The sequence below is a fragment of the Salmo salar genome, chromosome ssa01, assembly GCF_905237065.1.
Source record: "Salmo salar chromosome ssa01, Ssal_v3.1, whole genome shotgun sequence".
NCBI lineage: Eukaryota > Metazoa > Chordata > Actinopteri > Salmoniformes > Salmonidae > Salmo > Salmo salar.
This window is the reverse complement of record NC_059442.1, coordinates 71,323,146-71,348,627: the sequence shown is the minus strand read 5'-3', so window position 1 is coordinate 71,348,627 and position 25,482 is coordinate 71,323,146. Positions and strand designations below refer to the sequence as shown.

The 25,482-nt window shown below is 41.1% G+C and overlaps 1 protein-coding gene across 2 annotated transcripts; it reads right to left on the bottom strand.

Moving 5' to 3' along the window:
* Positions 1–128: 128 nt before the first annotated feature.
* On the bottom strand, positions 129–21,534 carry LOC106607969 (cilia- and flagella-associated protein 36). Of its 2 annotated transcripts, XM_014205509.2 has the most exons (11): positions 21,171–21,534; positions 16,052–16,116; positions 15,697–15,798; positions 11,245–11,359; positions 10,828–10,915; positions 4,119–4,275; positions 2,289–2,427; positions 1,992–2,152; positions 1,639–1,782; positions 1,255–1,362; positions 129–1,080 (listed from the first exon to the last, which is right to left on the bottom strand). In XM_014205509.2, the coding sequence occupies exons 1-11, from the start codon at positions 21,271–21,273 to the stop codon at positions 997–999; spliced, it is 1,266 nt and encodes a 421-aa protein (XP_014060984.1). In that variant the 5' UTR covers positions 21,274–21,534; the 3' UTR covers positions 129–996. The 2 variants fall into 2 exon arrangements, with proteins under 2 accessions (XP_014060984.1, XP_014060992.1); XM_014205517.2 differs by lacking the exon at positions 1,255–1,362 and having other exon boundaries at positions 21,171–21,532.
* Between the last annotated feature and the right edge of the window lie 3,948 nt (positions 21,535–25,482).

Genomic DNA, 25,482 nt, shown 5'->3' with positions numbered 1-25,482 from the left:
TCATTATTGGCATATTTATTCTTAGACACCTTAATGAATACTTTTAAATGATATTGTGAGCTAAACATATATATTTTCCTAAATGTATAATTGAGTTACTGTCCCAACTAAAAAAAGAGAGGACAAAATTACATGTATTTAACATTTAATTGAAATACCAAAATTCTATGGAGGAGTGCCAATACGGCCGACCAGAGGCTTCAAAGTTCTCAATGGCCAATACATAGCATCAGCAATCCAGGGTTTATATACATTGAACTGAACCTGCAATACAAATGTGAACAACCTGCTTATTTTTCTGAATTGTGTTAATGCTACAACCTTTACATTTTTCATATACAGTAAAGTTTGTATATTTGTGTGCTGATCATTTCCTAATGCCTATTCATACTTAACAGGATGTATACCTCAGAGCATCTTATCTACAAGCATGGATAGTTAATTGCATCTTTTCGTGCTAAGCACCTGTCACAGACCAGTAGGTTTATTACACAAGATCTCTGGCAGAATTTACTTTTTTTTTTAAATGTATTTATTAAACCACATATTATACAAAGGGATAGTTCACCCAAATTACAAAATGACATTTGTTTCCTTACCCTGTAAGCAGTCTATAAACAAGGTATTACAGCAATTCATACCTTGGTTTAGTTTCCCTGGCACTGTTACCACATGCTAACATTTAAGCATTTGTGGAACAAATCATATTCAAGTCATAGGACCAATATTAGAATAGTTTGTGCATAATTTCCAAATCAGTGCCAGGGCAACTAAACGAAAGCATGGATTGTTGTCACCTTGCCCATAGACTGCTTATAGGGTAAGGAAACCAATGTGTCATTCCCTTTAAGACTATCAATAATCATTGAAATACTACATTCCATTACAAATGCACATTTCCTGTTGCCCCTTCACAAGCACAGTCCATCTCAGCTTCCCAATGAATTGATGGTCCAGTTTGACTACAGTTACACTCTGGGGGGATATACTGCAGTTTTACTTTTTGATGACTTCCTCTTTCAGTTTTTCTGCCAGATGTTTTCTTTTCTGCAACTTCTTTTTTTCTTCGACAGAGATCTCCTATGAAGAGAACAAATTGAGTCAAATTTTGAACGGTAGCACCACTAAATCTAGTCAAGTCGCACATATCAGCCATATTGACAGGCACAGGGCTGTAGCTACAGTAAGAATAGAAGCACATACGGCAGCAGCACTACAAAGTGAAATCAAAACTTCATCACTCAAACAGATCACCTTGGGCTGCTTCTCCTGTCCCCCCACAGGAGAGCTCACAGGCTGGGGTGCATTGACCCTCTCTTCCTTTATACTAGCACCACCCCCGTTCATTTTGGGACCATCGTCCTTTGATTGGCAATGCAGCAAAAGAAAATGATAGGGGAATAAAGAGAAGGAGAAAATCCAAACTTCAAAAAGGAAGAATGTGAAAACAGACAAAACTGAGACTAAATATCAGGGGAAAAAACAATGAGATAGGAAGACCAGAGTTGACCCCAGGTGCTATGCAGTCATCAGCCGAGGTGTGCATTATTATCTACCACAAAGCTGTTACGTGTGTCTTATGGAGGAGTACTACCCATATGTTTACAGGAAGAGACATAGAAGAAGGTGTGATGTTACCGGTGTGCAGGGAGTGGGTGCTGGGGTTTCTGGTGTGGCTGGTTTGGGTCTTTGTTCTTTTTTCATGGCCTGAAGCTTGTCCCTCTGCTGCCTCAGGTACAGTGCCCTTTGCTGGAGTTGCTCCTGCTGCTCTGCTGACAACTCCTGAACACACAGAGAAACACAGTCCATCAGTTCTGTCTCCAACAAAACTAGTAATGTAGCATTTCAAGGTTTCCTTTCTATGTACTGTTGCCTGAGTGTTGTTTGTTTGCCACAATCATGTTATCCAGCGGAGGCTTTCATTCAGAGTGATTTATAGTCAGTGCATGACACACATGGCATGTATGGTATATGCAGTAGGAGAGACTCACTGTGAATGGCTTGGAGATGCCAGCCTCCTTACGTGCCTCCTCTATCCAGCCCTCTGCTGCCTGGCTGCTGCTCCCCTTCTCCCTGGAGACAGCCGGAGGCTCAGTGCCCTTCACTGGAACCCTCACTGCAGGCAGGATCCTTGGCTCTGCACTGTGCCGCTCTGCATCAACACATAACCATCTATTACTCATACACCCTCTGAAGTATATTCAACCTTTTAGCATTCATGTACTATGTCTACACTACAGGAAAGGCTTCAAGGGGAACAGTAGTGTATACAGAGTCAGTATTATTACCTGATGGCAACTTAGAAAGGGCAGATGTGCTGGTCTTGGGTGGACTAATCTGCCCACCACCTCCAGCTACAGCAGGCTTCAGGGTTGCATTGCAATTGACCAGAGCGACAGAGGGCTGTTGGCCCCCACTGTTCCCCACCTTCGCATGTGCAACATACAAGAGTTGTCACATACCCCACATTAGGTTAATATACAGGCTAAAACACCACATTGTAACGATAATGCAGCAAAAACAGTGTTACAAGTCAATGCTTTAGTTTATAGGGATACAAGCCGCTTTCTGAGACGACTTGAAAAAACAGCCATTGTAGTAAGGAGAGTCCATGTCCTTGATTAGGGTTGGATATCTGCCAGATCATGTACAGTCGTGGCCAAAAGTTGAGAATAACACAAATATTAATTTCCACAAAGTTTGCTGCTTCAGTGTCTTTACATATTTTTGTCAGATGTTACTATGGAATACTGAAGTATAATTACAAGAATTTCATAAGTGTCAAAGGCTTTTATTGACAATTACATGAAGTTGATGCAAAGAGTCAATATTTGCTGTGTTGACCCTTCTTTTTCAAGACCTCTGCAATCCGCCCTGGCATGCTGTCAATTAACTTCTGGGCCACATCCTGACTGATGGCAGCCCATTCTTGCATAATCAATGCTTGGAGTTTGTCAGAATTTGTGGGTTTTTGTTTGTCCACCCGCCTCTTGAGGATTGACCACAAGTTCTCAATGGGATTAAGGTCTGAGGAGTTTCCTGGCCATGGACCCAAAATATTAATGCTTTGTTCCCCGAGCCACTAAGTTATCACTTTTGCCTTATGGCAAGGTGCTCCATCATGCTGGAAAAGGCATTGTTCGTCACCAAACTGTTCCTGGATGGTTGGGAGAAGTTGCTCTCGGAGGATGTGTTCGTACCATTCTTTATTCATGGCTGTGTTCTTAGGCAAAATTGTGAGTGAGCCCACTCCCTTGGCTGAGAAGCAACCCCACACATGAATGGTCTCAGGCTGCTTTACTGTTGGCATGACACAGGACTGATGGTAGCGCTCACCTTGTCTTCTCCGGACAAGCTTTTTTCCGGATGCCCCAAACAATCGGAAAGGGGATTCATCAGAGAAAATGACTTGCAGAATATCAGTCTGTCCCTGATGTTTTTCCTGGAGAGAAGTGGCTTCTTTGCTGCCCTTCTTGACACTAGGCCATCCTCCAAAAGTCTTCGCCTCACTGTGCGTGCAGATGCACTCACACCTGCCTGCTGCCATTCCTGAGCAAGCCCTGTACTGGTGGTGCCCCGATCCCGCAGCTGAATCAACTTTAGGAGACGGTCCTGGCGCTTGATGGACTTTCTTGGGCGCCCTGAAGCCTTCTGCAGAAATGCAGTGGAAATGTTTTTTGGGGATTCAGTTCATTTGCATGGCAAAGAGCGACTTTGCAATTCATCTAATCACTCTTCATAACATTCTGGAGTATATGCAAATTGCCATCATACAAACTGAGGCAGCAGACTTTGTGAAAATGTATATTTGTGTCATTCTCAAAACTTTTGGCCACAACTGTACTGCTCTGCATTAGTAGACTGATGTGACTGATTGAAGACCATCTAATAACATGATACGTAGCCTATGCAGGGGCTGTAAGCAGCTGGCTGCAGCACGCATCACTATCCCTTTGTGTTGATGCTAAATTACATAGCTCAGAAGAATACTATAGCTACAAATACATGAAATAGGACACATTTATCACACTCTGAAGAAAGGCAGACAAAGAGTTATTGGTGTTTATTCTTTTTGTATTACATCACTCCAATGGGTCAGTATTAGATTCATAACTCACCTTGTTGGTGGTGTTTGTCTGTTGAGTGGAGGCGGTCGTCTGGATGCTGTCTGCTTCTAGAAGTGGCCTATCAGAGCAGCTTCTGGACGTGGAGCCAATCTCCTCCTCTGACTGCAATCTCAGAGCCATCTCTTGGTCATACTCATCCTTTGACATCCTGTGCAAACACATAGAGGGAGATATGTTTAATATCAGTAGATGAATCCCCTATTCTGGGCCTAGGTAGTCGCATAACACCGATGATAAGAGAGGTTACTTTACAACAAAGAATGTGTTACTTGTAGTTGAATAAAGGTTTGCCTACTGCCAGTCTTAAACAACATAACCTACATAGTACTGAAGTATGAGTGTTATAAAGACACTATAAGGCCCAAAGCTGGCATGAGTCCCAGCTCCTGTCCTTAGTGATCACCTTGCTGCCACTCACCATCATGATCTCTTAATTGAACTGATTAGCAGCTTAATTCAACAAGGATGAAACTTTCCATCACACAGGATTTGAAGAACACAAAAATGTTGCGACATTTTCGATGAGCATAGCTGACAACATAACTTAACATGAGACCACCGAAGGTCAAGTGGTCTCTACACAATCTGTGCTATAAAATAGGCCTAGCTCTTGTGAAGCACATCTCAAAGCTCTGGGTAAACTAGCAATCGAATGCCCCGATTAGACCACTTACAGTCAAAGCATGAAGACGCGTCACATAGATCTATAACATGTCCCTCTGAGACTTCAAGTAGACGAATCAGGACCAAAGAATGGTGGGTGAGGCCAACCCTAAGACATAAGTATAAAAACACAATTCTCTCCATTGCCATGGAGTGTAAACCCCTCAATTTCAGTGTAACACTAAGGAGCTTAGTTCCCTATGGACACACAACCTTTAGTGCTGCACTTCGCTTAGCTTCAAATGCAGAAATCCCATTAGAGATAGAGCGGCTTATAGAACAAGGAAGATATAATCTTGGATAGTGAGACCAGTATTTGTGTTGTTCCTGGCTATACATCATATGTCATTTCCGCTCACAAGCTGATACCTCCCTCGCCTCGACCTGTTGTTTCCGAAGTTTTATAAGTGTTTGTGTCAACACCTGCTACCAACTACCTAGCTAAGTTGCATTGGAGCCCGCTTCGCCTGGAATAGCTAACGAACATTTCCAGCTCTGTAGAAGCTGTGTTTATTACGCTCTTGTCTGGGACAATATTGACAATCCGGAGTTCCAATGTGGCAATTGTTTGCTAGCGGAGGATTACAGGAATGAGGTGGCTATGCTTAGCAAGCAAATCTCAATTCTGCACGAATGTATGGGGAAAACGCCGCTCGGGTCTGATGGATGTTTCCCCGCCTTGTCATCTGTCCCTATTCGAATGGCCTGTGCTACCTGGAACTAGCCTGCCAAATAAGTCATCTCCATCTGCTTCTCCTCCTCCATCTTGTATTGAAGTAGACGAGAACAGCAAGAAGACTGTTCCAATCAGCGCTGGTCCCATGTCACAAGTGGCGGAAACTGAAGGCAGCGGCATGCTGCTAAGTGGATAGGAATGACTGCGAGAGGGTCGGAGCAGATTGACATAAGGAATAGCTTTGCTGCACTGGTGCCTGATCTACTTGCGCCTTGATTGCTGGTGTTGACTCGTGTTGGAATTATTGTAATCTAAAGGAGACTTAGATTTCTTCAAAACAATTAAAAACTTTTATTTAATTACTGCAGTAATGGAGCTGGTCGGTAATCACCCCTGGATGTGATCACTGAGAACTCAACGAGCTGGTTTGAGCAACAGCATTTTATAGCAAAGTCCATCCTCCTTCAGTCTACATGACAAACAACAGATGTATGGAATGGGTCACAAGGTTAAGATTTGTATGAAAGATACTTATAATTCACAGCAGGCAGTATCTCATCGTGTAGAGACCAGGGTCTGTCCCTGGAGTCATCTCTCCCTGGTACCTTATAGAACAGAAACATTAACTCATGCTCTGGAATGTGGGTATCACCCAAAGACAATGTAAATCTTCTAGGGGCCCATCCTCAGTAGAACACACACAGATGAGCGTTCTAACAACCACTTGATGCAATAACAGCATTATAACATAATTTTGTAATTTCCACCATACTCTAACTACGCTGACTCCAGCAACGGCTTCGTCGTCGAGTTCGGCTCCTTTCCCTCTCCCTGGATCTGACGGGGCACTGCCTGCGGTGGGAGGTCTGGACCTGTCGCCGGGAGCAGCAGACGTACGCTATCCTGCTTCTCGTGGATCCGTGAAAGGTTCAACGAATTATGTTATGGGTAGGAATGTGTAGATTTCTCCATTCCCTTCTCAAGCTGTTGTATTGGGCAGTTCAATGGTGAGAAATGTCTCAGTCCCTGGAGTAAAAACTTTGTGCTATCCAGGAGCACAAGTACAGGACATTAATAAGCTGCCCCCAAACATTTTAAACATCAGGAAATTGAGTTTCATGGTTCATGTGGGATTTAATGACATTATGAAGGGCAGCTCAGAACAGCTGAAGATGGAATTTAAAGAAACTGATTGTGTCACTGCTTGACACCAACAAACGCCCCATAATATCTGGCCCTCTGCCCTCCCTAAATCGTGGCATTAAACCTTTCAGCAGACTTTTAGCCCTCCATTACTGGCTCTGAGACTATTGCAGCTCTGTGGGTGTAACATTTATTGACAATTTTGATACCTCCTAGAAACAATGCTCATTTTATAAGGAGCATGGGATCCACCCAAATAATTTTGGTTCCTGGATCCTTTCACAGCATTATAAGGCTGCATTGAGACAATTACTTATCAATGACCCCAGCTCAGTTAATCCTTACCATTGTCACAATGCTTCAGCAAATGTACATTATCCCAGGGTCGTTGGAAGACACAATGTACTGTAAGTAACCTAATTTATGTCCCTCTAACTGCCCTGAATGCCTCTGCTGATCCCACAGCTATTGTATGCAGTAATCATGTGCCTATTATACTTTTAGCACTGAGATGGTGTGCCCTAGTAGGAAGTCCACTGTGTGCAGCTCACCCTGCACTAACATGCATAGCATGATTATGTCTACTTCTGCTAAGCTTCCAGTGAAGAAAACAATCAAGCAGTCCAGAAAATGCTAAAAATAGCCCACTAACATACATGTAGTCTAAGAAACAAGGTTCATGAAGTCATTAACTTGCTAGTAACAGATGACATTCATATTCTAACTCTGAAACTAACTTAGATAATACCTTTTATGATAGTGGTAGCAATACACGGTTATAACATCTACAGAATTGCCAATGGCTGCAGTGTTGCGGTCTATATTAAGAACCACATTCCTGTAAAGCTTAGAGAGGATCTCATGTTAAATACTGTTGAAGTACTATGGCTACAGGTTCATCTGCCTCACCTAAAGCCCATTCTTGAGGGAAGCTGCTATAGACCACCAAGTGCTAACAGTCAGTATATGGATAATGTGTGTGAAATGCATATCAACAGAGGTATATTTTCTGGGTGATTTCGATATTGACTGGCTTTCATCAAGCTGCCCACTCAAGAAACAGCTTCAAACTGTACCCAGTGCCTGCAACCTGGTTTAAGTTATCAGTCAACCGACCAGGGCAGTTACAAAGAGCACAGAAATGAAATCATCAACATGTATTCATCACATCTTTATTAATGCAGCAGAAATTTCCTTTAAAGCAGTATCCAAATCCAACAATATAGTAGCCATATCTAGGAAAACCAAAGTTCCAAAGGCTGGGCCTAAGGATCGTACCCTTAAAAAAAAAAATGTTTTGCCTGAAATGACAACCAAATCTAATTGCCTGTAGCTCAGGACCTGAAGCAAGGATATGCATATTCTTGATACCATTTGAAAGGTAACTCTTTTCTAGTTTGTGGAAATGTGAAATGAATGTAGGAGAATAACACATTAGTTCTGGTAAAAGATCATACAAAGAAAAAAAACGTGCATTTTTTTTGTACCATCAGCTTTGAAATGCAAGAGAAAGGCCATAATGTATTATTCCAGCCCAGGCGCAATTTAGATTTTGTCCACTAGTTGGCAGCAGTGTATGTGCAAAGTTTTGACTGATCAATTGAACCATTGCATGCCTGATCAAAATGTTGTCTCAAGACTGCCCAATGATCAGGAGGACAACGATCCCGTAGAGGTTGAGCGGTAATACAACACATTTTGTAGTGATTCTTATGTTGATGATATAAAGAATATTGGTTGGTGTGTGGTGTGGAATGAGGAGCAGCCAGACGCTGCACTTGACACATTTATGAAATTGCTTATCCCAGTTACTAATAAACATGCACCCATTAAGAAAATGACTGCAAAACTGTTAAATCCCCTTGAATTGATGAGGAATTCAAAAATTGTATGGTTGAGAGGGATGAGGCAAAAGGTATGGCAAATAAGTCTGGCAGCACAACCGATTAGCAACTGTACTACAAATTGAGAAATCATATGACTAAACTGAATAAAAAGAAGAAACTATACTATGAAACAAAGAAATCATATAAAGAATGATAGTAAAAAGCTTTCGAGCACCTTAAATGAAATTAAAATCACAAAACCCACTGATATTGACAACTACTTTAATAATGTTTTCATTGGCAAGATTAGAAAATGTAGGCATGCCATTCCAGCAACAAACGCTGACACTACACATCTGATCAAATTATGAAAGACAAGGATTGTAATTTTGAATTTGGTAAAGTATGTATGGAAAAGGTGAAAAAAGTATTGTTGTCTATCAACAATGACAAGCCACAGGGGTCTGACAACTTGGATGGAAAATTACTGAGGACAGTAGCAGACGATATTGACAGTCCTTTTTGCCATATCTTTAATTTAAGCCTACTAGAAAGAAAGTGTGTGCCCCCAGGCCTGGAGGGAAGCAAAAGTCATTCCCCTACATAAGAATAGTAAAGCCCCCTTTACTGGTTCAAATAGCTGACCAAATAGCCTGTTACCCATGCTTATTAAGTTTGTGTTATACTTCAATGTCTTTTTTGATATTATCGATCATAGTCTGCTACTGGAAAAACGTATGTGTTATGGCTTTACACCCCCTGTTATATTGTGGATAAAGAGTTACCTGTCTAACAGAACACAGAGGGTGTTCTTTAATGGAAGCATCTCCGACATAATCTAGGTAGAATCAGGAATTCCCCCGGACAGCTGTCTGGCCCTTACTTTTTTAAATTTTTACTAACGACATGCCACTGGCTTTGAGTAAAGCCAGTGTGTCTATGTATGTGGATGACTCAACACTATACACGTCAGCTACTATAGCGACTGAAATGACTGCAACACTTAACAAAGAGCTGCAGTTAGTTTCAGAATGGGTGGCAAGGAATAAGTTAGTCCTAAATATTTCTAAAACTAAAAGCATTGTACAACTCATTCACTAAACCCTAAACCTCAACAAAATCTTGGAATAAATAACGGGGAAATTGAGCAAGTTGAGGTGACTAAACTGCTTGGAGTAACCCTGGATTGTAAACTGTCAAGGTTAAAACATATTAATACAACAGTAACTAAGATGGGAGAAGTCTGTCCATAATAAAGTGCTGCTCTACCTAAACAGCACTATCAACAAGGCAGGTCCTATAGGCGCTAGTTTTGTTGTACCTGGACTACTTTTCAGTCGTGTGGTCAGGTGCCACAAAGAGGGACTCGGGAAAATTGCAATTGGCTCAGAACAGGGCAGCACGGCTGGCCCTTGGATGTACACAGAGAGCTAAAATTGATCATATGCATGCCAATCTCTCCTGGCTAAAAGTGGAGGAGAGATTGACTTCATCACTACATGTATTTGTGAGAGGTATTGACATGTTGAATGCACCGAGCTGTCTGTTTGAACTACTAGCACACAGCTCGGACACCCATGCATACCCCACAAGACATGCCACCAGAGGTCTCTTCACAGCCCTCATGTCTGGAACAGACTATGGGAGGCACACAGTACTGCATAGAGCCATGGCTACATGGAACTCTATTCCACATCAGGGTAACTGATGCAAGCAATAGAATCATATAAATAAAACAAATACAACTTATTGAACAGCGGGGTCTCTGAAGAGACACAAGCACAGGCACGATAACATACGCACCGCACTATACACACATGTACACATGGATTTTGTGTTGTAGATATGTGATAGTAGAGTAGTGGCCTGAGGGCACACACTTACTGCGTTGTGAAATCTGTTGTGAATTTATTGTAAATGTTTTTAAAATTGTTTAACTGCCTTAATTTTGCTGGACCCCAGGAATGGGGATCCATAATAATACAAATACACTGATCCCCAAAGAGGACATTGGATTTGCAACCAGAGCAAACACCAGCACACCGTACAGAACACAAACATCAAAATGGATACTTTTGTAGCCAAGTGCATTAGCATACATAGCATAATGCTTAGAGCCAGGAGTTGTTCATGACCAAATGTCCTGACCAGGAAAGTCTCCAGACCCTGGTTATAGACAAACATTGGAGCTTTTCCAAGGTCTAAGGATGTGCTCAGGAAAAACTATGGGCCCTACGTATGCTCCAATGACTAAAGGAAACTACACAAAGGCCTACATCATTGATGAGATCCTGAACGAAAACACTTTTCTTATAAAATTACATCAATAAATTCCAGAGTCACCGTGCATGTATGAGATTGGGTGGAAAGGCCTCAGTTCTATGTCTCTTACCTGAGCACCTCCTGAAGAATCTTCAGCTCCTGCTGCTCCAGCTCACTCATCACATCTGCTCCATCTGTGAGACACTCAGGCAGAGCGCCTACGCACACAGGAAGGGTAAACATTAGAACAAAACGGTTTAATCGGTGTCGTTTTAGACGGTGTAGGCTCATCAGTACCATAGTGTGTGTGAATGTAGAATGTAAGCAGGTATGGTAAGCAAGCATTAGGACTAGGGCTGCAACGATATCAAGTCACTTTCCCATATTTTCTACAGAAATCCCACTTGAAAGATTCAGAGAATAATCAGGAAATCCAGAATCCTCCAAACAAGACTTCTGGAAAATCTGGACATTTTTGGAAAGTTATAGGATTCTGAAACCCTAATTGGGAGTTGTGTGACAACTCTGACAAGGCCAATAAGCCTACCATTTCTCTCTTTAATGACATGCAGCGCCTGGAGCTGCAGCTCTATATTCTTCTGTACCATGAGAGCCCTGAACATCTGGAAGTCATCTGTGGCCAGGATGGGATGGAATACAGCCTGTATCAAGGAAGACAGGACAAGAGCAGAAAACAGTTAGGCCTATCTAACAGTAATTAGGATGGACATTGAACAAACAGTCAAAAAAGGGGTTAGTAACAAGTTAATAACAAGCACTAATAATTTTCAACATTATCTAACTATTTTGGCTAGATCATGTTTGTACTTTCTACTACCTCTGGGTGTGCACTCTTGACAGTTGGCACTGTCATTGTTACAGTGGGCCAACAGCATGGTTAGGGTTCAAACTAGCTCTCTGTATCACACACACCTGATGTCTTTTTCTGGCCCAGGTAAGTCCCAGAGGGCACCGCTGGATCTGGGACTAAGTAACACTCTCCATCAGGAATAGCTCCCTTGAGCTGTTCCTAGATTTCACTAACCCAATTCAGGCCTGGGCCACTAATCCTGTCATAGATCAGGTCTTCCTGAATTCCAGTAGCTAACCGTCTCAGGCTCACAACCCAACATCACCAGATGGAGAAACAGAATACATCATCATTATGTACTGGAACTATTTCCTATTGTGTATTGTCATGCAGGTCCATACATTCTTTGGCCATGGAGTTGAATATGATGGGACATGTTCCTCAGTCCACGACGAGGAGGAAACATTTCAAGAAGATCTAGGCTGTAAATGAACTTGAATGTTTTGCAGGAGAGCATTACATGCTGACCAGACCGCTCGTGTGCGTATGTCCGCGTGCATGTTGATTTGTCCACCCACACCAGACGCGATCAGGACACGCAGGTTGAAATATCAAAACGAACTAGTGATGCACCGATATGACATTTTTGGCGGATACCGATATCTGATATTTTCCTTGCCCCAAAAAATATACAACTATACCGATATTTAAAATTTTTTGCGGCCATTTAAGCATTCTAGTACAGTTAAATAGTTAACACACACACACACACACACACACACACACACACACACACACACACACGCAGTGTTCTAAGGCACTGCATCTCAGTGCAAGAGGCGTCACTGTAGTCCCTGGTTCGAATCCAGGCTGTATCACATCTGGCCGTGATTGGGAGTCCCATAGGGCGGCTCACAATTGGCCCATCGTCGTCCGGGTTTGGCCGGGGTAGGCCGTCATTGTAAATTAACTGACTTGCCTAGTTAAATAAAGGTTACACACCACACTGTCCAAAAAGTTTTGTTGGCATTTACGTATGTCCCCATTACCAGTAAAATATAATCAAAACCTATTTCTTTCACTTACTTGATGTGCTGTTTTGTTGTTCATTTGTTCAGTCATTTCATTCTCAACCAGGATTTCTATGGAACGCTGTTTGGGGCTTTGCGTGTCAAAAAAGATACACATCAAATAACACTATTTGACATGCCAAATATGCTTGTTGACCAATCAGGACCTGAATATGACTGCACGTCACATAATAATTTAAGGCATTCATTCATTTTTTATGTAGTTATTACACATTACAGTGCTGGTCATAAAAGAGAGCTAGCTAGTTCATGGATGCAAACAATGTTCTTCCCCAAAAACATAGCAAAACGACATAATCTGTTTCAGTAGCTATAGTTAGCTAGCTAACTATATAGCTAGGTGTCATCATCTAAAATAACCCTAATTTATAAGACCGTTCTTATTTGATTAATGGTGGTCGGGCCCATCTATGTAAAGCTAGCCACAATAAAGATTAGCCACAATAGTGGACTTTGCGGTTAGCCTTCTAAATAAAAGTAGGTCATTGACAGTGATGCTAATGAATACAAATAGTAGAATTATGCCATAATTGAATAGATCATGGTAAACGAGTTTGGAATGTTGTTATATGAAATCAACAAAAGACAATAATTAGTTAATTTGACAAATCTGTTGAAATCACACTGGATGTATTATACTTTAGAATTGCATTGTGGTCATACAAATTTCACTGTACAGCCTTACCTATGGATTGTGGATCAATGACATGGAGTATCAGTCTACTCAGTGACACCCAGAGAACATTAGCATCGTAGCTCTTATTGCGGGACTCTGAAACAACTGTGAATTGAGCCACATTTATTGTCAACCTATGTGTTTTGAACACTATTCCCGAGGAAAAACAATACTGTGTGGATGTTTTGGAGTCTGATAACTCTGAGGAGGACGTTGGGGGAAAAAATAGCTTGGGTACTGAGTAGACTGATACCCCATTTCATTGATCCCCAATCCTTAGGTAAAGCTGTACAGTGAAATATGAATGTCAATACACACAATAGGCTGACTGGGGAGGTGATTTCACACAGTCATCGTCCCGCGATAAGAGCTACAATGCTAATATTTGCGTAAACTCTTCACAGTTATGTTCTGTGGGTGTCACCGAATAGACTGATACCCCATTTCATTGCTTCACATTCCAACCTTGTTTAACATTATCTAGTCTAAATATGGCATGATTCCACCAATTGTAACCTTCTGCATCACTTTCAAAAAGGTACTTCAATTTTGAAGGCAAACCGCAAATTCCACTATTGTGCTTAATCCATACTGTGGCTAGCTTCACAACACATAACCCGGTCCAGTCGAGCCTCACTAGCCAGATGAAGCTAGCTGGCGGCTTATAACGTTAGCTTTTGGCAACAGGGTTAAGTAGCTGGCTAGCTATTTATTTTCATGAACTGAAGTTCAATTTCAATAGGCGAACAACAAGTGGCTACCTAGCTAATACTTACTCACAAGGATTCCTAAATCATTGCTAAGAATAATGAAAATGACTGCAGTTTCTACTTGCATTTTTAGCTAATATTGTCCGATTCCGATATGTTCACCAATATATCGTGCATCCCTACTCTGAACCAACTATATTAATTCGGGGACAAGTCGAAAAGCATTAAACATTTATGGCAATTTAGCTAGTTTGCTTTTGCTAGCTAATTTGTCCTGAGATATAAACATTGGGTTGTTATTTTACCTGAAATGCACATGGTCCTCTACTCCGACAATTAATCCACAGATCAAAGGGTAAACCAAGTTTGTTTATAATAATCTCTCTTCCTTCAGGCTTCTTTTTTGGACTTTATAATGGCAGTTGGCAACCAAGGTGCATTACCACTACCAACTGGACTGGAGTGTGGACCTCAGTTCATCTTTCAAATCACCCACGTGGGTATATGCTCCTAAAAACCAATGAGGAGATGGGAGAGGCGGGACTTGCAAAAAAAATATGTCATAATATTATGTCCCCCCCAGTTCTAAAACCAAAGTTGAGCCCCTGGGTCTACAGGATAAGTGATTATTCTGGCACAAAAAGAAACATAGCTTGTTTACCTACACACACCAAATGAGCATAACCTAGGCTGACTTCTAGTGCAAGAAGAATCACGGTTTGAATTTATCTCAGAAACCTGGTAATTGAGTTTGATTGGATATGGCCCAAAGTTACATGTTTAAATGGTAACAATATAATAGGGAGTCCTAAAAAAAGTACATCCCATATTAGGCTACCTCAGTGGCATTTTTAGGGACACTAGCACTGTCCACTACTCCTTCCTGCGCAATAATCATCCCAAATGACTTGATTAGCTTCCAGTTTAGGTAATCCCTATGAGCAGACCTGAAAATTGACACGACTTCATCAGCAAGCAACAAGGCCTTTGGGATGTCAAAGAGCTAATCTCTACTGTTAGAGGTGTTAGGTCTGAGACGTCAGAGGTGTTAGGTCTGAGACGTCAGAGGTGTTAGGTCTGAGACGTCAGAGGTGTTAGGTCTGAGACGTCAGAGGTGTTAGGTCTGAGACGTCAGAGGTGTTAGGTCTGAGACGTCAGAGGTGTTAGGTCTGAGACGTCAGGTGTGTAACATACTGTGTGTAACATTACATTAATAAGTAATCACTAATGAATTCCCTCACATACAGGAATCATTTAGGGGCCATGGGATGTTCTTCACTGAACCATAACAAATACATGACAGGCTATATAGCATTAATGGTGCATTAAATGAATCATCCTGAGATGGAAGCTATTGAATTCTGCCCGGATACAGAATATAGCCTGTTCAGTAAGGCCAGAGTCCAAAGTAAGAGACCAAGAGCTGGCAAATCTCCAGCAACCATTGGATGTCATCATCATAATACAAATCCCCTAGATATTGGTCATCACAAGAGGCATGATGGAGCAAGTGACAGAGCAGAGTGGCATTAATCCTGTATCTAAAAAGATGCCTTACATTAAAAAGACAACTCTCCTACTGTGCAATTGTTTGTAGAGGTTATGTTACCTGAAACCATTTGCATTGTAAAACTGCACACTCATCCATCTAAATCTACTTATCTTGCGTATTTGTGGCAGCGTATATGAAAAAGATGATTATCGTGCTTACCTGTAAGGTTTTGGACTTGGCGAAAGGAGAGGAGCATGCCTCCAAAAACTGCTGCTCATTGATGCCAACCTCTTGCATGTAGGTTTCTAACAACTTCTCCACCTGAAAATAAATGTGGCTACTTGCATCACTGTTTTCCAAAGACAAAACATGTGATGTTAAGACACCGAAAAACTTTTCATGACTAGGCTAACTCATCCATTTCACATTTTGATTTAGGTCTACTTGGAATTGTAGATCCAAAATATTTATATTTAAGATGCATGTATAACGTTAAATAATCAAAATAAGAAAACTTGCACAATAACCCAATGCATATTAATGTTGCAAGCCATTCTAAAGACTAGCTACTCACCAAATGCTTGTACTGCTGATGGATATCTGTATAAGTCAATTTATTCTCATCTTCGTCATCAAAAACTGAAATAAAATCCAAATTAGTGAACTATGCAAACTTGCAGGCATAATCTCAATTAAACAAGTAGGGGGACACTACCTACATTATGTATTCCGGATTTGCAGCTGTGTTTTTTAATCCATCGTCATAAACAATACCAACAAACATCAATATATATATACACACACAGTGAGGGGAAAAAGTATTTGATCCCCTGCTGATTTTGTACGTTTGCCCACTGACAAAGAAATGATCAGTCTATAATTTTAATGGTAGGTTTATTTGAACAGTGAGAGACAGAATAACAACAAAAAAATCCAGAAAAACGCATGTCAAAAATGTTATAAAATGATTTGCATTTTAATGAGGGAAATAAGTATTTGACCCCTCTGCAAAACATGACTTGGGATTTGCCACCAAGTACTTTGTTGCCAATCACAGAGGTCAGACGTTTCTTGTAGTTGGCAACCAGGTTTGCACACATCTCAGGAGGGATTTTGTACCACTCCTCTTTGCAGATCTTCTCCAAGTCATTAACCTGTTTAGGATAGGGGGCAGTATTGACACGGCTGGATAAAAAACGTACCCGATTTAATCTGGTTACCACTCCTACCCAGTAACTAGAATATGCATATACTTATTACATATGGATAGAAAACACCCTAAAGTTTCTAAAACTGTTTGAATGGTGTCTGTGAGTATAACAGAACTCATTTGGCAGGCAAAAACCTGACAAGGTTTCAGGCAGTAAGTGGCCTGTCTGACAAGGTGTCGTTCTTCTTGTCTCTGTTTATTGAAGAGTGAGGATCTTAGCTGTCCCGTGACACTTCCTACGGCTGCCATAGGGTCTCAGAAGGCGGCAAAAAGCTGAATCGTGGCTTTGCAGGCTCTGGCTGAAACAAAGTAGCGCGTTTGGGTAGTGGCTGGTTACAGTACTGTGAGACTCAGGCGCGTGCCCGCGTCGACCGAAAGCTTTGTTTACTTTCCCCAGTTTAGCTAAATGGACATTCCCGGTCGGAATATTATCGCTTTTTTACGAGAAAAATTGCATAAAAATGGATTTTAAACAGCGGTTGACATGCCTCGAAGTACGGTAATGGAATATTTAGATTGTTTTTGTCACGAATTGCGCCATGCGCGCGACCCTGATTTACCATTTCAGATAGTGTCTGGGACGCACGAACAAAACGCCGCTATTTGGATATAACGATGGATTATTTTGGACCAAACCAACATTTGTTATTGAAGTAGCAGTCCTGGGAGTGCATTCTGACGAAGACAACAAAAGGTAATAAAACTTTTATAATAGTAAATATGATTATGGTGAGTGCTAAACTTGCCGGGTGTCTAAATAGCTAGCCCGTGATGCCTGGGCTATGTACTTAGAATATTGCAAAATGTGCTTTCACCAAAAAGCTATTTTAAAATCGGACATATCGAGTGCATAGAGGAGGTCTGTATCTATAATTCTTAAAATAATTGTTATGCTTTTTGTGAACGTTTATCGTGAGTAATTTAGTAAAATGTTAGCGAATTCCTCCGGAAGTTTGCGGGGGCTATGCTAGTTCTGAACGTCACATGCTAATGTAAAAAGCTGGTTTTTGATATAAATATGAACTTGATTGAACAAAACATGCATGTATTGTATAACATAATGTCCTAGGGTTGTCATCTGATGAAGATCATCAAAGGTTAGTACTGCATTTAGCTGTCTTCTGGGTTTATGTGACATTATATGCTAGCTTGAAAAATGGGTGTCTGATTATTTCTGGCTTGGTACTCTGCTGACATAATCTAATGTTTTGCTTTCGTTGTAAAGCCTTTTTGAAATCGGACAGTGTGGTTAGATTAACGAGAGTCTTGTCTTTAAATAGCTGTAAAATAGTCATATGTTTGAGAAATTGAAGTAATAGGATTTTTAAGGTTTTGAAAATCGCGCCACAGGCTTCAAGTGGCTGTTACGTAGGTGGGACGAATTCGTCCCGCCTAGCCCATAGAGGTTAAGGTTTCGAGGCTGACTTATGGCAACTCGAACCTTCAGCTCCCTCCACAGATTTTTTTATGGGAATAAGGTCTGGAGACTGGCTAGGCCACTCCAGGACCTAAATGTGCTTCTTCGAATGGAGCCACTCCTTTGTTGCCTTGGCCGTGTGTTTTGGGTCATTGTCATGCTGGAATACCCAACCACGACCCATTTTCAATGCCCTGGCTGAGGGAAGGAGGTTCTCACCCAAGATTTGACGGTACATGGCCCCGTCCATCGACCCTTTGATGCAGTGAAGTTGTCCTGTCCTCTTAGCAGAAAAACACCTCCAAAGCATGATGTTTCATTTTTTTTTTAAACATTTTTGTCATTTAGCAGACGCTCTTATCCAGAGCGACTTACAGTAGTGAATACATTTCATAAATTTTTTTCCCCCCGTACTGGTCCCCCGTGGGAATCGAACCCACAACCCTGGCGTTACAAACACCATGCTCTATGAACTGAGCCACACGGTGGGGATGGTATTCTTGGGGTCATAGGCAGCATTCCTCCTCCTCCAAACACGGCGAGTTGGGTTGATGCCAAAGAGCTCCATTTTGGTCTTATCTGACCACAACACTTTTACCCAGTTGTCCTCTGAATCATTCAGATGTTCATTGGCAAACTTCAGACGGGCATGTATATGTGCTTTCTTGAGCAGGGGGACCTTGCGGGCACTGCAGGATTTCAGTCCTTCACGGCGTAGTGTGTTACCAATTGTTTTCTTGGTGACTATGGTCCCAGCTGCCTTGAGATCATTGACAAGATCCTCCCGTGTATTTCTGGGTTGATTCCTCACTGTTCTCATGATCATTGCAACTCCACAAGGTGAGATCTTACATGGAGCACCAGGCTGAGGGAGACTGACAGTTATTTTGTGTTTCTTCCATTTGCAAATAATCGCACCAACTGTTGTCACCTTCTCACCAAGCTGCTTGGCGATGGTCTTGTAGCCCATTCCAGCCTTGTGTAGGTCTACAATCTTGTCCCTGACATCCTTGGAGAGCTCTTTGGTATTGGCCATGGTGGAGAGTTTGGAATCTGATTGATTGATTGCTTCTGTGGACAGGTGTCTTTTATACAGGTAACAAACTGAGATTAGGAGTACTCCCTTTAAGAGTGTGCTCCTAATCTCAGCTCGTTACCTGTATAAAAGACACCTGGGAGCCAGAAATCTTTCTGATTGAGAGGGGGTCAAATACTTATTTCCCTCATTAAAATGCAACTCAATTTATAACATTTTTGACATTCGTTTTTCTGGATTTTTTTGTTGTTATTCTGTCTCTCACTGTTCAAATAAACCTACCATTAAAATTATAGACTGATCATTTCTTTGTCAGTGGGCAAACGTACAAAATCAGCAGGGGATCAAATACTTTTTTCCCCCTCACTGTACACACACACACACACACACACACACACACACACTTAAATGTATAGAAATGCAATTAATAGAACGGACAAATAATTGTCTTAAATTGGGACTCGCATTCTATTCCTATGCATTTTACCCTATCCAATATGCAAAATCCTGATCATTTTTTAAAAACTGGACCCTGGCACTGGGAGGTTTGGCAACTGAGGTGATTGTTATTTTGGTTAAGCACCATTGTTGCTACAGTGCGACAGTTCCACATGCGAGTGGCTTAAAGGAATGGTAGCTAACTAGCGTGAGCCAGACAGATTATCTAGCTAGCTTCTTTGCATCAAAGTACTAATTTATAATTTCCAATAATTGGATTGATGTCACTCAAACATGTGAAGCACTGATGCATTCCAAACAATGTAAACAACTAGGGTGTATTCATTCTGTGCCAAAACAGTTCTTAAATGGATGCAAATGAAACAAAACAGGGCGGGACCTATGTGAATTTGTCCAATAGAAACAAATGTTATGGTCTATTTGCTTCTGTTTGGTTCTTAAAATGGTAAACGGTTTCAGTATTAAATACACACTTGAACTGGGGTATAATCCAATGATATTTATAAACCCTGGATTGCTGATTCTATGTATTGGCCAAGGAGAGGCTTTGAAGCCACCAGTCGGGCCATATTGGCACTCCCAAGAAGAAGCAGTTCTCCATAGGAACGAATGGAATTGTACAGTTTCAATTAAAGGACAAATGTACATGTATTTTTTGTTGTAGTGGGGACAGTAACATTAGAACTTGCAAAAAAAATTATACTTTAAGGATAATGTTTTTATAGATTTGTATTTATGTTTAGCTTGCATAATATTATTTAAAAGTATGCATTATGGTGTCTGTAATAAAATACGTGGCAAAACAACTGTATACATTAATAAATGCATTTATATAGCTTCCAAAATATATTTTTTAAAGTTAGGGGAGTGCCAAGTTGAGGCACCGTGGCTTCAAACAGCACCCCGTGTCAGCCATCTAGTGTGTACATAAAACATTGGTGTAATCATTATTCCAACACTTTAATTAAACTATTGAACAAAGCACGCCATTCCATGATTTAAATAAATAAATGTAACATTTTTTTAAATATATATTCTCCACCCTGATTCAGAATATACCATATCAATTGTCCATGGCACGCTTAGTTGGTTCAATAGCTATTGACGAGAAAACGCGAATATCCAATCTAACCGAACCGTGTACCAAACGTTACCAGCTCTCTGAAAAGTCGGGTAAACAATACTTTCCAGTGGATATTTTTTCGTAAACTGAAGGACAAACCGCACAGACAACCGGTAGAATAAGTAGAAATGTAATTTGATTAAACATTCTGGCTTGTGAGGAACATTTACACGATTTTGCACACAAATGTATCGGGCTGTATAGCTAAGTTAGCTAGCTACACTGTACTAATTAAATGGTGTGTTAGACTGATTAAGAGAGTAAAATCTAACAACAGTTAACGTTAGCTAGCTAAAGTACTCAGAAAAGCCTGCTAACGTTAAGTTAGCTGGCTAGCTAGCTAACTCGGGTGCAAAGCATTGATTATAGCATGTGTAATCCTGGTCCTATAAACCGTTTAATAATTTCCCTTATCGTAAAAAAAATAAAAAAAAATAAATGGCCTTACCTGTACATTTGTTTTCCATGAAGTCCGTAACTGGTATGACCCATTCGGGACTTGACAAATATCCAGCGATGCTCTCCACAACCCACTCGCTGTCCTCAGCCATGTTGGCTAATAACACCCTATAATGTTCTTCAGGCGAGGAAGTTTAGCCCCGAAATTGTACAACAATGCACAACTGAAGTCTAAGGATCCATACATTTGTTGAGATCTAGCTAGCAAGCTAGTCCATTGTTATTATCCCTCTCCGTTACATGCTTTGGTAGCTGCATAAAATCTGAAAAAGCGCACTCATGAATTTCGAAAGGGTTGACACCTAATCGGTCCCGGTTCCTATGGTGACCGATTACGTTCTACAAGTAGAACAGTCCGTCAAGTGGGAGTGTGGATTGGCAAGGCTGGAAGAGAGAATGAAAGGGGTTTTCACAAGAAACGTGTGTATATTGTTCTATTCTATTGTTGACACTTAAGCATTATACATGACACTGATTATTTTTGACCAAAATGTGAATTTCTGTTCATATAATTTCTGGGATACTTTTTTTCTTCCCATCACTCACAGCCGATCATATCAACATTTTATGGTGCTTTCAACACAACCGGAAACTCGGAAAAAAGGAGGTCAAATCAGGAGGTCGGTGGTCCTCAGGTAAGAACGTCGGAGCTCTAGAAAGATGCCCGAGTTCCCGACTTGGAATTCGGGTATAATGACTGTTCAAAACGATTTTTCCCAGATGGAACTCGTTTTTTTCCGAGTTCCCAGCTGTCTTGAACACACTGAAGTCGAAAGTCGGAGATTTCCGAGTTTCCAGTTGTTTTGAATGCGGCATTATTGTCTTCCACTGACGTCATGAGCCCAGCTAGCCTATCTTCATACTGTACGGTCTTTGTATCAGGATTAAAGCGGAATGTTTCTAAATGTGAAATCTTATGTTTATTTGACTCTGATGATAAAGACATAGAAAATATTCATGTAAAGGACTGTGTTAAATATTTAGAATACATCTGTCAGAAAACCACTTAGTCAGACAACATTTGAATTTCTCTCCTAAAATTAAGAAAACCAAAAATATATTCAATAATTGGCTACAGAGATCTTTCTATACTTGGGAGAGTACTTCTGTCCAAGGCAGAGGGGCTGCCTCGTTTTGTGTACCCCTCATTATCATTATGTGTAAATCCTGCTACTTGTAAAGAGATGAATAAGACCTTTCTTGACTTCATCTGGAAAAATAAGTCTCACAAACTAAAAAAGTCAGTCCTTTCTAACAAAAGAGCTGAAGGCGGTCTAGAAGTGTTGGATTTTGTTGACATAAATAACACTTTCAAGATAAACTGGTTGAAAAGATGTTTGATCAATACTGATTCGATATGGTATTTCATTCCAAATAATGTGTTTAATAAGTTGGGAGGTCTTCAATTTTTACTGAAATGTAATTATATTCCTGAAAGATTACCTGCTAAATTGGCTAGGTTTCACCAACAAGCTTTAATGGCCAGGAAAATATGTTTCCTGCACAATTTTTCCCCACATAAAGCTCTTTTGTGGAATAATTCAGACATAACTGGGTGAACAATTTATAACATTGAAAGATACCTTTCAGAGAGTTTATTTCTGTGGTCAAAGCCGTTCCCAGTGGTCTAATCTTAGTTTTGGTAATGATCACAAAGTTTATCCAGAACTCAGATTGGAAGGCGTGGGCTTACTTGAGAAATCTTGTTGTAATAAATATATAACACAAATTCTTCATTCACGAAACCAACTCACACAGAGAGGAAAGTTTTTCTGGAACATGCTTATTCCTGACATTGTATGGAAAAATGCAATCTTAAGCCCTTACAAATATTGTATACCAAACAAAGTTAAGGAAGTGCACTTCAAAATTTTACATAAGATATATCCATGTAATTCTATGATATCCAAATTTGTGGCAATTGATGATATCTGCGTTTTCTGTGAAAAAGAAGGTGTCTCACTTGTTCTTTGAATGTAAATTTGTGTCCGAATTTTGGGAAAACCTTGCAAAATACTTATTTACCATTATGAACACAACCTATGTTTTTGACATGAAATATATAATATGTTACTATTGCAATGATAACAAGACCACTGAAATGATTGTGATTTTTTTTATTCTTGTTGCCAAATACTTCATACACAAACAAAAATTCCAAAATTCTATACCAATTTTTTTATTTTTTTTATTGAATTTAACTACTTTATGAAAACATTAACCCTAGTGAACAATAACAAGAATAACATTTTCCTAAATAATTATAGATTTCCAAGATGGCGTAGCAGTCAGACGTCTTTGTCTTTGTCCTTGTCCTGTCGTGTCCCTTGTATATATCTCTTTACATCTTTTTCTTCGCATATCTTTTAAAATATTTTCCTAAACCTCAACTTCTAAATACTCTCCTGTAACCCGCCTCACCCAATGTGGCGTGGATCTGTTTTTTTCTCTAAAGTATTTCTATTTACTTCGGATCTGGAATCCCTCAACTGAAGCTAGCCAGCTAACTACCTACCAGCTATCAGTCAGCAAACCATTGCTAGCGGTCATCAGATAACCTTTAGCTCGGAAAACTCTTGCCAGTTTGAACAATGTGACTCAAACCAGAGCATAACGGACCTATTATTATTATTATTATTTATGTATTCCCCATATCCTCGGATTCCTATCGCAAACTCTGAACATTTTCATCTGGATCTTCGCAACTAGCTAACCGCAATCCCGGATGACTACTCCTGGCTAGCGTTTCCATCCCGGAGCAAGCACCAATTAGCCTGAAGCTAGCCCAGCCAGGGCTCCTGCGCTACCACCGAAGCCCACTCCTGGGCTACAATATCCGGACCCCTTCTACTGCCGGTACGGGGCACGGAACCCCGCCGATCCTCTACGACTGGAAAACCGACATAATCTGCCCGAGGATTCCAACAGGCCCCTCAGGTGTGACGTCCGCTGAAGGCCTACTAGCTACCTAGAGCTACTTGGAACCCTACTAATTCCACGACTGGTCTATCGATGTCACCGCACGAAGAGGCAAAAACAGACTTACCCCCATCGCGACGTCCCCCAAAGGCTAACTTGCTAGCCCCAGTCTGTTAACTGCTAGCTTGCTTGCCCCAGTCTGCTAACTGCTAGCCCCGGTCTGCCAACTGCTTGCTTGCTAACCTGGTCTGCTAACTGCTAGCTTGCCAGCCCCGGTCTGCTAACTGCTAGCTTGTTTAGCCCCGGCCTACTAACTGTTAGCATCGGCCTGCTAACTGTCTGAATCGCCGTGTCCCCAGTCAGCCCAACCACTCACTGGATCCATATGTTCACTTGGCTACGCATGCCTCTCTCTAATATCAATATGCCTCGTCCATTACTGTCCTGGTTAGTGATTACTGTCTTATTTCACTGTAGAGCCTCTAGCCCTGCTCAATATGCCTTAACCAACCATGTTGTTCCACCTCCTACATATGCGATGACATCACCTGGTTTAAACGTCTCTAGAGACTATATCTCTCTCATTATTACTCAATGCCTAGGTTTACCTCCAATGTACTCACATCCTACCTTACCTTTGTCTTTACACTACGCCTTGAATCTATGCTATCGTGCCCAGAAACCTGCTCCTTTTACTCTCTGTTCCGAACGTGCTAGACGGCCAGTTTGTATAGCCTTTAGCCGTACCCTTATCCTACTTCTCCTCTGTTCCTCTGGTGATGTGGAGGTTAATCCAGGTCCTGCAGTGCCTAGCTCCACTCCCACTCCCCAGGTGCTCTCATTTGTTGACTTCTGTAACTGTAAAAGCCTTGGTATCATGCATGTTAACATTAGAAGCCTACTCCCTAAGTTTGTTTTACTCACTGCTTTAGCACACTCTGCCAACCCGGATGTCTTAGCCGTGTCTGAATCCTGGCTTAGGAAAACCACCAAAAACCCTGAAATCTCCATCGCTAACTATAACATTTTCCGCCAAGATAGAACTGCCAAAGGGGCGGTGTTGCAATCTACTGCAAATGTAACAGTGTAGGTTCCGTACCCAAACAATTCGAGCTTCTACTTCTAAAAATTCACCTTTCCAGAAACAAGTCTCTCACTGTTGCCGCTCGCTATAGACCTCCCTCTGCCCCCAGCTGTGCCCTCGATACCATATGTGAATTGATTGCTCCCCATCTATCTTCTGAGCTCGTGCTACTAGGTGACCTAAACTGGGACATGCTTAACACCCCGGCCATCCTACAATCTAAGCTTGATGCCCTCAATCTCACACAAATGATCAATGAACCTACCAGGTACAACCCCAAAACCGTAAACACGGGCAC